Raw genomic sequence first — 16802 nt, 5'->3', positions numbered from 1 at the left:
GGCTATGACAGATGGAACAAAAAGGGCTGAGCCAAAAAAAAAGATGGTGGCAAGGCATCTATAGCAGGTAGGCACCAACGCACTGTCACAGGGAATAGACTGTGAAAGTTTTCCACAAGGCCAAAAACAGCCAAAGTGACGCTTACAGCTCCACAGAAAGACTGGTGAGGGACCCCACGTGGACCTGTGGTATAGGGCACGCTTGGCATCTTCGTGTGTCTAGTCAAAATTCTAGAAGCTTTGACATAGGTTTTCTACAAATCGGGGCTCCATCTGATGTCACCCATGTGTGAGGATTACCATCTTGCTTGTCCTCTGAGAAATACATTGTCCCCAAACCAGCACCACAAAAGGAAATTAAGTTTTTGGTCCATGGTCAGTTTTCCAAAAGAACATCCTGCAAATACAGGGCATGGAAAATACTTTGCTGAACTTGCTATGCTTTTATTTTTCAAGGGTTCAGTTTCTGTAGTGCTGAGTTTTTAAATTCTAAAAGATATTAGGAGTGGCATTAAGCTCAGTCTAGAGGACTTGGACACTGTTTCACATAGGCGACTTATAAACAAATTTAGTGCCCTGGGTATGGACCCTAAATTGATTGACTAGGTTACAAGCTGGTTAAGTAAGAAGCTAAAAAGGGTAGTGATAAATGGAGTTTGCTCTGAGGAAAGAGGTTACCAGTGGTGTACCACAGGCATCTGTTCTTGGTCTAGTTCTGTTTAACATTTTATAAGCAATGCTATAGGTGTTTTTTTGGAAAAGGTTTGCCTTTTTGCAGATGACACCAAAATCTGCAATGGCGTGGCCACCCTAGAAGATGTGAAAAACATGAGAAGGGATCTAGTGTTTGAGGAATGGTCTAGAGTCTCACGACTAAGATTTAATGCCAAAAAATTGCAAACACCCATGGAAACGGTACACCAACAAGGGTAAAGTTCTGCACACAATACAAGAGCAGGATCTGGGTGTTTTATCTGATGATCTTAAGTTGGCTAAACAGGTAGGTAAGGCAAAGGCAAAAGCCAGATCAATGCTTTGGGTGCCTAGGGAGGAGACTAGCCTGCAGGAATGGGGACATAGCGTCTTTAGTGAGACATCTGAAATACCATGTACAATTCTAGAAACTGCACCTTCAGAAGGGCATAAACCAGAGGGCAGCTATTAAAATTGTCAAAATCTCTTAGCAAAGCATATGGAGATAGTCTTAATGATCTAAACATGCATACCCTGGAGAAACGGGGAGACTAGGCCCACATTTAGGCATAGGTAGCATAAGCATCTGCCTAGGGGGCCAAACTTTGAAGGCACCAAATATCTAGGCGAATTAATATGCTTACTTTAGAGTCCTGTTCTGGCCCAACTTCAAAAAGGGATTTGCATACCTCCAAGGAATAAATTCACTGAAAGCAAACCTTTCAGCAAAAATGAGGATCTGGAATGAGGGGACATGATGCGCAGGTGAAAGGGGGTAGACTCAGGAATAATCCAAGAAAATATATCTTTACAAAAAGAGTGGGGGATGCATGGAGCAGCTTCCGTGTGGATGTGGTGGTAGACAAAGATAGTATTGAAATTCAAGAGTGGATTGGACAAGCTCAGAGGATGTCAGAGAGACAGGGACTATAAAGCTGATTAGGAAGTGTGATTGGGCAGATTGGATAGGCTCTATGGTCTTCATCTGCCATTATAGGTTGTATGTTTATATTTCTATGACTTCTAACCCAGTAAGGACAGAACCTTATGGAACCCAAATCTTTCCTCATAAATGATCTTTTAATATAGCTAAGAATCATTCTAACCATGTGACATTTTTAGACTACTTATTGCCGATTCTTTGCTTGGCTACAGGCACAGACTGGAATCTTCAACCTAATAGGATATGAAAAGCTCTGAAGAATAACTGTATATTGCTCATTGAGCAAAGAAGATAGACTTCTTTTTTGTGTAAAGTCCACCACTATCTTTTACCTGCAAGTTTTAATAGTAATTTTTTTTTTTTGAGAAAGTGTGTACTTTTGTTTTGGGCCGATGCAGTAAAGTGCATTCAGGCTGAGCGCACTGTTAGCCCAGGTTTGGCCACGCGTTTGACGTGCTAGCTTTACCCCTTATACAGTAAGGGATAATAGCGCATCTAAAACGCACGGCCAATCCCCCCGAAACTAAAAGCGCCCACAACATGCAAATGCATGTTGATGGGCCTATTAGGTATTCCTGCGCCATACAGAAAGTATAATGTGCAGCCAAGCCACACATTTTAATTTCAGCCAGCACCAGGAAAGTGTACAGAAAAACAAACTGCTTTTCTGTACACCCTCCGACTTAATATCATAGCGATATTAAGTCAGAGACCCCAAAAATAAAGAAAAATTTAAAATCTGCCCGCGGGTTGGAAGACGGACGCTCAATGTTGCCAGCGTCCGTTTTCCAAACCCGTGGCTGGCAGCGGGTTCGAGAACAGACGCTGGTAAAATTGAGTGTTGGCTGTCAAACCCGCTGACAGCTGCCGCTTCTGTCAAAAAGGAGGCACTAGGGACGCGCTAGTGTCCCTAGCGCCTCCTTTTACCGTGGGCCCTAATTTGCATATCTTTCTTTACTGAATCGCACGCCCAGGAGTGTGGCCTGGGCGCTCGCCAGCTCTCTCGCGCGTCTTACTGTATCGGCCCGTTTGAAAATTACTTGATAATAACCCCCCCCCCCCCCCCCCCCCAATCTACATTTTCTAGTTTGTACAGGTAATTTTCCCCGAGAAAACACATGCCTGCTTTCAAAAATCCAAAAGCACGTACCTGTGTACTGGCTCCTGCCCCAGGAAGACCACTCACCAAGGGTAAGGTTACGCAGGTGGGGCTGCTAAGATTATGTTTACAAGCACATAGGCTTTTAGAAATAATTATTGTCCCTATTTCAGTGCATAAAGCACCATTTTACCTGCAAAGATGACTTAAAATTGCCTCTTTAAGCCACTGGGAGGGTAAAACTTCCCTAAAAAAAAAAAAAAGCCACCCCAACCTTTGCATTTATTTGCACCTAGAGAACACGCACCATGGGTGGTCCCGATTATACATGTGCACGTCACACACCTATGAGTTGTAACTCTACTCCTCCCGCCAATGCCTGTACCTCCTGTAACACCAGAACAGAAAACAAGAATTGGGTGTTTCCTTTGCTCCTGAGAGCTCGCATTTGATGCAGAGGAGTTCTGCTGCCAAGGAACTTAAACACGTCCATGGCAATTCTTTAAATTGTTTCCTTCTATCTTACCAATCTAAAAATAATCATGCACAAAACAATTAAAAGAAACCCAAAACATTAATCCCTAAATTTGGGAGGACAGTTTCTAGATACTCACCAGGCTGAGTTGTTGAAAGCACAAAGGACATTGTACATATTGACACCTGTACACTAAAATGGGGGAGTTTAGAAAAACCAGATGCTGCTTCCTTTATTTGAAGCTTTTATTTCCACTGTCTTGTCTGAACATGGCATTTTAATATTTTTTTTTTTTTTTTTGCTAGCCTGCCAGCTTGTAAAAAGCCAGAAGGGTTATCCATTTAGACCTTTTAAATATTTACAATGGTAGTGCATGTTAGATGTGTTTAGATCAGGGTTGAAAATCAAAGCCTAACAGGATTTAAATATTACGGATACCACCAAGCAATGGGTCAAAAATCAAAGAAAGTCCTGGAGACCTTGAAACTCTTGTGTTTGGGTGACTTAACTGAGAGAAAACAGCTGGAGGGCGAGTGGCTCTAGGTCCTAAATTAAAAGTGTAATCTAACCAGGTCTACGGGGATAACTCTTCCCGCTACATTTTGGAGAACAAATTCATTTTTACCAAGCAGAAGTGAATAGCCCTCCAAGCTAAAAAGGAAATGCCTCAGAAATGAGGTTAAGTTACCAATCAGCACATTCCCCTAATTTCTCACAAACCAAGTAAGTTATTTACAATCTATTTTCCCACACAAATCTTTTCAGTTTGCAATGTCAATGACTTCTGAAAGAAAAACAACAAAACTAGTCAAAATAAGTCTACTAACATCATGTTTTAATAAATAACTTGTTACTTCTAATGAAATTAAGCCTCTAGGGATGGTGTGCAACAGCCAAATAAATTTATCCATCTGTGACAAGAGGAAAGTACTTTTGGTTAAATGAAATGCTGACCCTGAGCTAATGTTTACAAGCAATTAAGATTCGGATACAAAAACAGACATAACAAAAGGACTGGAGAAACATTTAAAAACAATGTCCAGACATTGATCTCAAAACGATTATGCTGGTTGTCAAAGATGGGAAGAGAGTGCTATAGAACCGGTTTCACGCTAAATCTGGAAATGTTTTCTATAATTCCTTTATAAAAAAAAAAAAAAACAAAAAAAGTGACATTTCTTCCTTTTCCCTTGTGAGTTGCCACTTGCTTCTTCCTTCTGATTGGGATCACAGGAAAAACTCACGAGTTCATGCTACTGACATCTTGTGGACTGGCTGACCAAACAGTTCTTGAGTTATGGCTTCCACCCTACCCTTCAAGTTCAGCACCTCTGTGGTGGGTGACATGTAAGACCTTTCCTTTACCCTATTTTAGTTTCATACTGACCCCATCAACTCTGCTGATGCTCTCAACATTAAGCCAAAAGGTGCTCAAACTGGTCCTACGTGCATCCCCAGCCAGTCATGAGAAATATTTGCATATACAGGAGGTAGTGCATGCAAAAAAAAGAGTCTTATGCATATTCATTTGGGATATCCTGAAAACATGACTGGCTGGGGGTGGGGGGGGGGGGGGGCACTAGGCCAGCTGCCCCCTTTGATTTCAAACTGGTAGGAGGAAGACACCTAGGGGCATACAAGGCCTACCCTACATGAGCTTTCTCCAAACAGAACAAAAATGCTGAGTCTCACTATTTCTTTGTATTAGTGAATAGCAGGAGCTACATCTATAGATTACTCCATTCTTTTGACATGTAGGTAAAAGGTTGAGGGCCAACCAACTGTCATATCAGTGTATAATGAGATAGGGACTAGCCATCTCACCATAGCTTTTATGGCAGGAATTCTCTAACATTTCAACCAATTTAACCCAACATAAATGAAACTTATACCAGATCATACTGTTTTATGTGAGAAACAGTTAGCTCCTAGCATACTGTGCCAATGTATAATTTTTTAAAAATGCGACTGCTTGTCAGATAAGGCAATTAACATAAGCAGGAGATTTGGCCAATTAATACAGGAAACATTTTCTGCTTAATGGGTGCTTCATTTTTCTATAAGATAACATGATAAATAAAATTTACTTCTGTACAGATATTTCATATTCTGAAACTTGTCACAAGCCAAGTTATGGCCTGTTTTCTTGGAAGGAAATGTGATAAAAACATGAATGCATAGCTAACTACAAGTCTGTATATACACTTGAGTTGACCACCTTTGACACTGATTCATGCTGAATGGAACAGGCACGCAAGTCCATGTCCCACTTTCCAGACCGACCGAGTGAACACCACAAAAAAAACAAACCTTTCAAATCAGTGGCAACGTAGTAAAAAAAACAAAACCCCCCAAAACTGTACACTGCTGTCCATTAACTTGAGAGCAAAGTCACTAGATGGTATAAAAGTGGAAACAGGTGCTTGAATATTGTCTTTTGTTTCCTAACGTGTGTGATTATCTCCATTGTCTTTGCACAGCCAAGATAATACTAGTGAGCAAGACTACACGCGATAAACCAGTGGTGGTGGCAGCAGATTCAATATTCAAAGTCTTATCGCCCTTCTGGGTTTTCCCTGCGTCTTCAGTTCCATTGAACTCAAATTCTGAAGTGCACGGTTGCAAGTCACTATCGCAGCCGCTTCCGCTTTCTTCTCCGCTACTTTCCTCGCCTGTAAAATAAAAAAAACAAACAAAAACAATGAGGTTTTATTATTTCCTTTAACCTTTTGCTAGTTTCTCTGGACTTTAAACAAGTTCCACGGGCCGGCTTGGTACACTCCCAGAAGGGAGGTCCCGGTTTGATTCCCCCCCCCCCAAAGATGGTTATGTTGCTCCCCAGGAGTGACATTCACAGCTCCCGGGGGTGGGGGAAGCAGTCGTGGCAATGGCTTAATGGCAACACCTAGAGGCTGGATTCAGGAAGGACCCCAGCCCAGGGCCATCATGGTGATGAACAGGCTAGATGCTTGTGGCAGGGACTGTCGGGGGCTGAATATAAAAATAGGGGAGAAAAGCCCAGCCTTGGTTCCAAATGAGCTGGAAGTACAAGGGAACAGCAAGAGGAAACCTGCTAGGCCAAGCAAAGAAACCCCAACAAGCTCTTCACACATAGAAGTAGTAAACTGACACCTTAAGCATACTTACTTATAACAAAATCAACATCAATGCCATTATAAGCATTTTTCATTTTGTGTGTCATCTCTCGAAGGGTCATGATCTGACGACGGATCACCATGTTTGGCTTGGTAATATCAACTTCGACATCAGGATTGTGCGCCTGGTTGGCTAACCCATTTGCTGTCACTGGAAACAGGTACCTAAAACAAAAATACATGCTTAATTTCATAATGTGAACACATTTTCCTACAACCCAATGAAAAAGATGTCTGGCTGTGTGATGCATTGTATGCCTGAGCTATAATATAAAAAAACTTTAGCTCGCTTTAGTTGAACAAACTGGTAACTATGTATTTTGGGAAAAAGGTACTCATGCTTTTTAAGTTTTGAGAGCATGGAAATAATGGTCAACAAAATATAATTTAAGCTGAGAGAAAGTTACTTAACTTTCAGTCTCAGATGGTAATATTTTGGATGATTAGCTGTCCTTAGATTTACAGCTATAGAATGTCTATTTGCACTAATCTTATTTAAGCAATTCAAATATGTATTACTCCTTCTGTACAATTCTGTTGCTTGCTCATGGAAATGAAGTGGCAAAAGAAAACCAAAAGACGATTTCACAAAAGAAATTACCGTTCTGTGCTAAAGCACTTGATATCACTCATACCTAAGAGATACTTCACCGAGCACACCACTCGAGGACCCCTAACATGCACTGCACCTCAACAAAAGCACCAAATGTGTGCCACGTCACAATGAGCTTATCAGTTCCCCGTCATCCTATGGGATCCACTAACAAGGCAGATGGGGCTCACCAAACCTCAGAACAGTCAGCACACTTAGGTTTAATGCTGATCACAGCATCTATATTGGATGGATAAAAATGTTTGCGTTGCATTTTAAAATTAAATGCAGAAGTACTACCAATTTTTTTTTAATTTTTTTTTTAATTTTACTTCTGTTAAGTTTTGCTACACAGAAAATATAGCTACACATTTTAGAAGAGAGGGATAAAGACATGAAAATGTCAGTAATCATCTATGGGCTTTAAAATGAATTTTAAATGAAAGCACTTGATATAATTAGCCAACCCAAAAATTGTTCCTATGGTGTGCAAGAGGCGTCTGAGTAATGTATACAAGGAAGAATTTGCTTATGGTACATTTGCCCTATATTGTGACTAAAGGGTTTTTCTTGTGCTATGTGTTAAAAGTACTTGGTACATCAGGCCCAATGAAAGCGAAGGTTGGGAATGCACACACACACACACACTCCACTAAAAGATTATCAGACTCTGAAAAGTGGAGAAGCACAGGAATCTGGCATCTAATATTTACATTTTTCTAGTAAATTTTATTGATGGTTAAAAAAAAAAAAAGTTAAAGATTTTCACAAGCAGAGTCTAGGGTGCAACTTTGTAATACTATATATTCCATAAACCAGGGTCCCCAAGCTACAATCCGCAGGGTGGACCCAACCCACAATGCTTTCCATTCTCATGGCCTGATTCGGCCTGCAGAAAAAAATTTCTGATTTTACCGAAACAGACAAAAAGCTGCTTTCAGAAAGGCCAGGCCCCGCCCCCATCAACGGGAGAAGAGGCACCGGGACCTGTGCAGACAAAACTGCTGGCAGGGAGGGCCAGGCTCCACCAGCCTAAGGTAGACGAGTCAGGGAGAGGGGAGAGAAGAGAAAGGAAGGGAGTGAATGAGAGTGAAAAGGATGCACCACATAATGTACACAACACGGGCAGGCAGATGGAAGGGAAGGGGCAGGCAGGAAGCATGGTTCTTTGAAAGGGGGGGGGGGGTTGTAAATGTAGGAAAACTACTGGCACTCTGTCCTATCCCAGGAACCTGGATCTCTTCCCTTTCCTAGCATTTCAAACCATTCAGAGGGTCCGCTATGCCCTCCCCACCTCCTGGCCCAGCAACTTCCAAGGCGGCCCCTCCCTCGCTGCTCATGAAACTCCAAGGGGATGCCTCCCCACCAGCCCTCTTGATGATTTGAAGTTTCCTATTTGGCCCTACCCTTAAAAAGGTTTGGTTAGTCTTGCTATAAACTGACACATTACAGAGCTGGAAAAGTGGTTACGTTAAATATACGTTCTAGGAAAAAAGAAAAAAAAACAGCTTTCCTTCCTATGCTGCCTTGAATCAGACATTGAGAGAGAAAACTTTTAAAAAAACAAAACAAAACAAAAACTCTCCAGACCTGCTCGTTGCATTTCCATTCCAGCACTTATCTTCATCAGCATCTCCAGCTGTCACCTCATCACTGCAAATACTTCCAGGGAGAGAGGACCAAAACTTTTTGGCAGTTTTCAGTTTCTCCTTCACATCAGTAACCTAAGTAAGAGGGCAAGAAAATCCTTATGCTCATCGCCAGACGTCTCTAAATATACTTTTCAACTGTTTGCTTGCATACTAAAAATCATACTGAGCAGATAAAACACACGCACGAGAAAGCTAAACTATTAAAATCAACCCTACACTCATGTTTCTGCACACTGAACATTTTCATGTCTAGACTTGTTAAGAGTATGTCCTTAATATCTAGTAAGCCGCTTGTCTAGGAGTTTCCATAACTATTTCTAAGAAAAGAAAAAAGAAAAAAACCTCCTAGCTAAGTCATAAAAAAAAAAACCTCTCCTGAACGCAGCTGTGTAAGTGTAAACAGTTTCTCCCACACACACATAGCTGGGGCTTATTGTAAGGTTAGTAAAATCCTTAAATTGACTATAAAAATGACTTGTCTGACAGAGGTGAGGTAAACCACTCACCAATCTATCCAAATTTGTGCCAGCAGCTGTAGTTGGCCTTTCCTCTGGATTGTATGGCCTAAAGCGAGCGCTGAAGCCACCTTCAGGTACAGAGCGAGAAGATCGGCCTTGAGAGAGTGTTTTGGGCTGCCCGCATCCATGGAAAACCTAGAAAAATATTCACACACACACACACAACACAGTCAGAAAATAGCAAGCTTACGTATGCACCGCTCTAAAATGTCAGAATCTCATGTGCCTAAACAAGGATTTTTGGCCTATCCTTATACATCTTACTATTTCTCGCCAATTAATAAACGCCATCAAGCTACATAATTCCAGTGAATAAACTATCAATGTAACTTTTTCAAAAAGTATGAAGAACAAAAAAAAAATAAGATGCTGTTAATGGCAATTTAATAAACAGATTTTCTATAAATCTTAATGTGCAGTAAAACAAAATCATACAAATACTGCTAAAATAAAACAATAAAATATTTTAAAATAAAATATGATATAAACAAATACAGGAATCTGCTCATGGCAGCATTCTTGGGCTTCTCAATCTCACATTGCCTATTCAGGGCAAATGGTGCCCAGGGCAAAAAGCAACACCGCCCCCCCGATGGTATCCCCATTCTCAACTGATGGCACACCTCTCCCCCTGGGTCCTCATTTTGGCCACAGTGGGATGGGATCTGCCCTCTTGGCTGTGGTGGGATGGGATCCACCAGACAGGCTGGGCCTCTCTTCTATTGCTGCAGTGCTCAGGATGCCCCCTCTTGATGGCGCCCTGGGTGTCTTGCCAGTTCACCCACCCCAAGCGCCAGCCCTGGCTATATTTTACAGTTGTCATTTTCTCTCCCAGCATTTTTTTTTCTACAATATTCTTAGACTATAGGCAGTCTTTCCTAGCTGACTAGATAAAAAGAGACCCAAACCCTGGCAGTGAGGAAGGAGGGCAGAATGGAGAAGAGATCCAGAGAAGAGTTCTGCTAGACATGGACACAAAAATGGCTAAAGCAGATTAAAATTTCTCTTCCATTCTCAAATGACCCTGGTTATTGGGCCATTTCACCAAGCTGGTAGGCCAATTTAGTTGTATCCAATGCCAGCGCTATACTTTATCATACATATGAACTTCACAGAGCACATTAAATGCATTATTACACCGGTCCCCATATTTGTCTTTGCATAATTGCAAATATGGGTAAAATTTTTTTTTTTTTTTTTGCATTTTACCTTTTGTGATACTTGCATACTGTTTTCCTGCATGTTCATAATGGCATCAGAAATCTTCACGTCAATTGGATCCATGACTGACTCGATGTTAAAGGGGCCCTCCAGCCTTTCCGCCACCATCAGCGTTGAGTCTGTTAGAAAAACCATAACCCACAGGTTTAAATGGATTTCACGGGTCTTACGCAGAGTCTGGGAGCGATGCTGCAAAATATCTAACTGCCCCTACTGAAGAGCAGCTAAATAGCTTCCTATTTTCAGTAGGTGCCACTTTCAAAAGTAGGGGGATGTGGTTTGGGGCGGGGGTGAGAAAATTAGCCAGTTAGAATGAATTTTCATTGCCAGCTAGCCACATTTAGCCACCTGAGGGCAAATATAGCAAGCCTATGCCTAGCCAGGTATTGTACAGGCAGATAGGAGTAAGAAAGTTTTCAACTGCAATGTATCTGAGCCACATTCTGAAAATCTATTCCTGTCCATCTAGTACTGTCCTTAAAACTGCCGTTAGAACCTAAAGTCTGTCCAGTACCAGAGGTGCAACAAACTAAACATGAACCCAATTGCTCAGATCTGATTGGGATGACTCGACCCAGCAAGAGCATATAGTTTTTAAACACTTGGGTCAAGCTATTCAAAAGATATTTGTCCTGGAAAACCATAAATGATAGAAATGAATAGTCTGAACAAGCCAAGAAGCCCAGTGCGAAGTTCTCCATTATGATCACCACAGACCGTACTGTGCAGCTGTTATATTTTGGAATTGAGATGTGACACAAACAAATGGAAGGATTGTGCACAGCTAGAAAGCTGTTGTAGGGGCAAAAATCAAAATATTAGCCACTGACATTTCACTGCCAACCCAAATTTTGCTCTTCAGGAAGTGTTATGTTGGCAGCATTCCAGGGCTTATTCGAGGAGACATGCAAATTCAGATTAAAAAAAATACATACACATATATAAAATAAATGCCTGCCTGGACTGTGGATCTGGTGAAAACCCTTTTGTTTCCAATTTCAACAAGGAACATTCTCACAGGAGACAAATAGTAACATCAAGTGTGAATTAGTCAAAATATTCTGATATTACTTCATTTAAAAATAGTAACCAAATATGCTATCCAAAAGTCCAAATTTAAAACAAAAAAAAAAATAGACAAAAAAACCCAAAAAAAACTTTCCACATTAAGAGATTTCAGACACTAAAATCATTTCTCCTTTTAAGGGCGTACAGGATACTATACATTTTAATACATTTTAAAACAAGCTTTCCCGGAGTCCAGCTAATGTCCTTCAACTTCTAGTTCTATAACACAACCAGCTCATTTAACTGTTCGTTGTAAATATTTAAAATGCTATTAACCTTTTCTTTTTCCTTCCTCTCCCAGTTTAAGCATCCCTGTTTTTTGTAACTGCTTTCTTCCGCACTACAGTTCCAGTTTGTTTTTTCTTTCTATGCACCACTGTTTTAATGTAAACCAGCATGATGTGATTTTATCATGAATGCCGGTATATAAAAACCTTAAATAAATAAATACCATATATGCTCAAGGAGTATAACCTCCTCACTGGATTCTTGTTGACAAAGCTGACATGTCACAAATTTGTAGTTTGAGCAAAGCAAGGCAGAATACTTTCCCCTAAGACTATACTGCCAGTACAGAAATTAAAGGTTTGTTTTCTATTAGTATTTGAAGGAAAAATTAGTGCACCCATTTCATAGCATTGGGTTCTGTCTACCTAGTACCATAGAAAACAGAACGATAGCGGGTCGAAAAGAGCCAGGAGGTGAGTGCAACAAGACAGATCTCCTTAGATGTAAAGATTCCTATATTAAATGAACAATCCAATGGTAAAAATTAAAATATGCCCTTTAAATAATGCCCAACTCAGGCTGAGTTTCGCCCAGTCATGGGGCTGCATCAGGGGCTTCCAATTTAAAAAAAAAAAAAAAAAAAAAAAAAAAAATCACAAAAACGTACGATCTCCAATACACAGATTGGGAAATCCACCCAATGTGTGAACTTATTCTTATGCGATTTAATTTGAGATACAGTGCAACACCAGTCCTCTGTGCAGATCGGTTATCTTAGTGCAGCAAATCTGGCATATTTTAATTTTTACCATTGGATTGTTCATTTGATAAAGGAGTCAGTCTTGTCTTGTTGCCTAGAACCATATACTACTGCAGGTGAAACTGAAGATCAATTCAAGGAGACCCCTGCATGTCACTCAAAGATGCTGAAAACCACAATTAATGTCTTTGCTCTATGTAATGTTCATTCTGGACAGGCAACCTTGAGAGGTGACATGCCATACATGGAAGCACATAGCCAGGCTCACCAACCTACAAGGGAAGCCATATCATGGAATCTACTCTCCTCTAGTTTGGTAAAGTTAAAACAGTCCTATGTATGAAAAAATCCCAGACCACATGCATGGTTTTTAGATATGTTTCTATGTCCATCTCATTCTTTGAATATAAATTGTGACTCCTGCTTTTGCACAAGCAGTGGAAGTGACAAAGTAATGTGTTTGCTAAAAGTGATTTTGCTCCATCAACACTCACAGCAAAGCAAGGATTTTGGGGAAAAAGTTCAGTATCAGGAAATACGTTTTTACTATCATTTAGGCCTGGATTCACTAATGCCGCAAGGCATAGTGAATCCTGGCGGTAACGTGGGGGGGGGGGGGGCGGTTCTGCGATAGCCGGCAGCGATCGCAGCTCCGCGGTGCGATTGTTGCCGACGTCGTGCCGAATAACTACACCATAAAAGGTGTAGTTATTCGGCACAAAATAGGCAGCGATACGGAAGCTTACCGTTTCGCTGTCCGCGCTGCGTTCGCAGAGTCGGCCCCGGTGCCACCCCAACGACTGCTCTAACAGGGCAGACTCCGCCCCGATTTTACTTTTGCATGCATGCAAAAAGCTTTCTGGCTATCGCACGCTTGGCACTGGTAGCACAAGTGTGCGATAGCTTTAGAAAATAACCCCCTTAGTGACCATCTGATTAAAAATGTGTCTCTGGATGATCTTGGACCAGTTTGCTATACATTTTCACAAGGCAGCCACACAGTCTATTTTTAGTTCTGGCCTAAGGTACTGGAATATGATCTAAAAAACAATAAATGGTGCATATCGGGGGGAAGTGAATCACCATCCATGACTGGATTGTTGGTATCTGATGGAGGGAGGGGGAGGAATGCGATAGCAATCAAAACCTCTTCCTTGAAAAGTATTTTGGAGTTTTAAGAATAAAAAAAAAATGCTTTTTTTTTAAACTACTTTTGTCTAGAAACATAGCAACATCAAGTAATGTTTATGACAGGCAGCTGCAAATTCTGTTGAAGAATTATTCTGTACTAGGTGAATAAGATGTTCCATGCACTCTTTTGATAGTAAACTGACAGCAAGTTTTACAAGCAAAAACCCATGGACAAATAGCCATTTAGAGCTACAGGTGTCAAGTCTTCATTATAAGAGTGCGCCTCACAGTATGATGGGAACCTCAGAGGTGTCAATTACTTCGAGAATTTGTATTCATACAATGCTGCTTGGTTTTACTCTGATTTTAAGATGGATTATAAATTGAATAAATACTTGCACTATGCCAAAAGATGGCTTCCTTCTAGAGCAGAGTGTCTATAACTCCTGACATGTGGACCACAACCTGTCTCATTAGCCTGGTTCCTCCCTCCCATGTACGCCTTCGTGCAGTCTGAGAAGCAGAAAGTGAGTGAAATAGCAAAATGTTCATACTCTAGGGGATGAGGGGCTTAATCCTAAATTCTAGGGATGTGCAGAGGGACGCCATACGTTGCATTCGGGATTTGTATTCGTCGGGGGGGGGGGGGGGAACGTTGCATTTGGCAAGGGGACCCCCCGATACGTTCTACACATCAATTCCTATTCGTTTTCCTGCTAAAATTAAACTACAACCCCCCACCCTCCTGACCCCCACCCCCCAAGACTTACCAAAACTCCCTGGTGGTCCAGCAGGGGGGGGGGGGGGGGTGTCTGGGAGCCATCCCCTGCACTCACCCCCTTGGCTGCCGGTTTCAAAATGGCACAGATAACCTTTGACCTACTATGTCACAGAGGCTACCGGTGCCATTGGTCAGCCCCTGTCACATGGCCATCGGCACCATCTTGTACTCCTAGCATGTGACAGGGGCTGACCAATGGCACCGTAGCCCCTATGACATAGTAAGGGCAAAGGCTATCGGCGCCAATTTGATTACTGGCAGCCGATTGCTCCCGGACCCTGCTGGACCACCAGGGACTTTTGACAAGTCTTGGGGGACCCTCCTGACCCCCACAAGACTTGCCAAAAGTCCAGCGTGGGTCCGGGAGCGATCTCCTGCACTCCGGCCATAGGTTGCCAGTATTCAAAATGGCGCCGATAGCCTTTGCCCTCACTGTCGGCGCCTGTGAAATAGTGAGGGCAAAGGCTATCGGCGCCATTTTGAAACCAGCAGCCGAAGGTGTGAGTGCACGGGATGGCTCCCGGACTCCCCAATGGACCACCAGGGAGTTTTGGTAAGTCTTTGGGGGGGGAAGGGTCAGGAGGGTGGGGGGTTTGTTTAAATTGGCTCCTAGGTGGCCAAATAATTTGGCAAAGATTCATTGTATTCGGGGGAATCGCGATACATTTTGCTTCTCCACGAATACAACGAATAAGGCCCTATACGTTGCGGATTCCCAATTCGTAGGGAACGAATGCACACCCCTACTAAATTCACTTCCTGTTTATGTTACCACAGCTGCTGCAGTAGGGTGATTCCAGCATGGAGGAGGGGGTTATGGGACAGGTGCTACAATATCAGAGGGAGAACTATTTCCCACAAGCTAAGGGTTGGTAGACCAACATTCCCTTAGATGCCACCTTTTTCTTTTAAGCACTTTGCCAAAAATTGCTAACTCCCTGTTCTAGAGCTCACTGGGTGGCACAGGTAGAGGCAATATATCAAAGAGGGCTTGGAAGTACTCTGATCAAACTGGTGGCATCCAAGACAATTAGTCCTATTTCTGTAGCTCTCTTCCACAGTTCTTTTGCAGCTTAGCGCCTAATGGAAAACAGAGCAGAAAATACAATACCTATATAACTATACAAATAACCCAATAGTGTACAAATACATTTTTAGGTAATTTATCAAAAAAAGGAATAAATTTATATTAAAAACATTTAATACAAAACTATAAATAAATGCTCTAATAATTCTATTTTGAAAATTGTAAATACAAATCTTCACTTTATTACACACAAAAAAGCATTTAAAATAAAATTCGGTAGAAAAACAAAATTTTTTAAAAATTCCTTTCAAACATTTCTTGATATGACCAGTATATCTCCCTGAAAAGCAGTCAAGGCAAACTTTCTACTCTTGTGCCCATAACTTTCAGTAATTGCTCCGATATGCATGGACTTTGACAGCTTTCCCACTCCCAATGCATAAACATTCAAATCTTGAGCATTCAGTTTAAAACCTCTTACCTCATCTCATGCTATTTCCTCTGTTATCTTCCCAAAATTCAATCTTTAGTAGCCTTCCCACTAAATGTTTGGTATGCAAAATTTGTGTGTCTTGCTTTGGGTATAAAATTGAATATTTATAATTTAAAAAATAAAAATATGCAATAAGTGATTATATAGGGTTTTGTATTTAATGTGTGTAATAAAACCAATACAGTTCTTTTCTGGTTAAAGTACTAAAAAACAAATTAGTTTTGCGCAGAATGGAAGTGAGCCTGTTGGATAATCTCAATCTTTCAAATTTACTGCTAATGCTCTTAGCAGCATTGTGCTAAAGCAAGCTTCCTTCTGGAATTCATAGGATGCACCACATATATGCAACATATCAAGCAGCTCCAGGAAGTTTTTTTTTTTTTAATCAGGACAGCACCCAATGCAATTGGGATAATGTCTTATTTTTCTATTCCTTTTCTTGGTTTCTGATTGCATTTATTTATACTTGAGGATAATGCCTGGCACTGATACTTCTGTTAATGCTGCCATTCTTGTGATTCTCCCCTTTACCATAACTTCACATTTTCTTGCATAGAAAATGTCCCAGATGAGTGCAAGTTCTTCGTTGAGGATCATGATCTCAGTGTTTTTCTGCTGCAGTGATAAAGTCTTTGTACAGTTTCCAGTGGATGAGCCATGCTACTTTATTCCTGTGTACAGGGCTTCAGACATCAGCATGTCCCGCCCACACATCTGCATGCATCTGTTTTACCATTTTTTTCTGTGCTGTGAACCATCTTGCCTGGGAGTTCACCATCCTGTGCTGCAATTATCATCTTTCATCTTTAGGTTGAAGTTCACCTCTCGTTAACCATTCTTCTGTCAAGTTTTGATCTATGTGTGGCTGCTGAAGTAAGACTGGATTTCTTGCTGTATTTGTGTCTTTGCTAATTGTTTTCCCTTATTTCCTCTTTAGAGTGTATTTTCTCTTGTTCTGCAAATTCT

At 41.3% G+C, this 16802-nt stretch overlaps 1 protein-coding gene across 2 annotated transcripts in view; it reads right to left on the bottom strand.

Annotated features, from left to right (window-relative positions):
* Positions 1–3430: 3430 nt before the first annotated feature.
* Positions 3431–16802, bottom strand: part of GPC4 (glypican 4) — a 209622-nt gene continuing 196250 nt past the window's right edge. For both annotated transcript variants that reach the window (XM_029606669.1, XM_029606670.1), the window contains 5 exons: positions 10337–10467; positions 9116–9262; positions 8548–8681; positions 6358–6530; positions 3431–5882 (listed from right to left, as the gene is read on the bottom strand). In XM_029606669.1, coding sequence (XP_029462529.1) covers positions 5668–5882; positions 6358–6530; positions 8548–8681; positions 9116–9262; positions 10337–10467 — 800 coding nt within the window. In that variant the 3' untranslated portion in view covers positions 3431–5667. The remainder of the gene's footprint in view (positions 5883–6357; positions 6531–8547; positions 8682–9115; positions 9263–10336; positions 10468–16802) is intronic.

Source organism: Rhinatrema bivittatum, chromosome 6 (genome assembly GCF_901001135.1).
Source record: "Rhinatrema bivittatum chromosome 6, aRhiBiv1.1, whole genome shotgun sequence".
Lineage (NCBI taxonomy): Eukaryota > Metazoa > Chordata > Amphibia > Gymnophiona > Rhinatrematidae > Rhinatrema > Rhinatrema bivittatum.
Note: the sequence above shows the minus strand (reverse complement) of the source record. Positions and strands in the feature narration are given on the sequence as shown.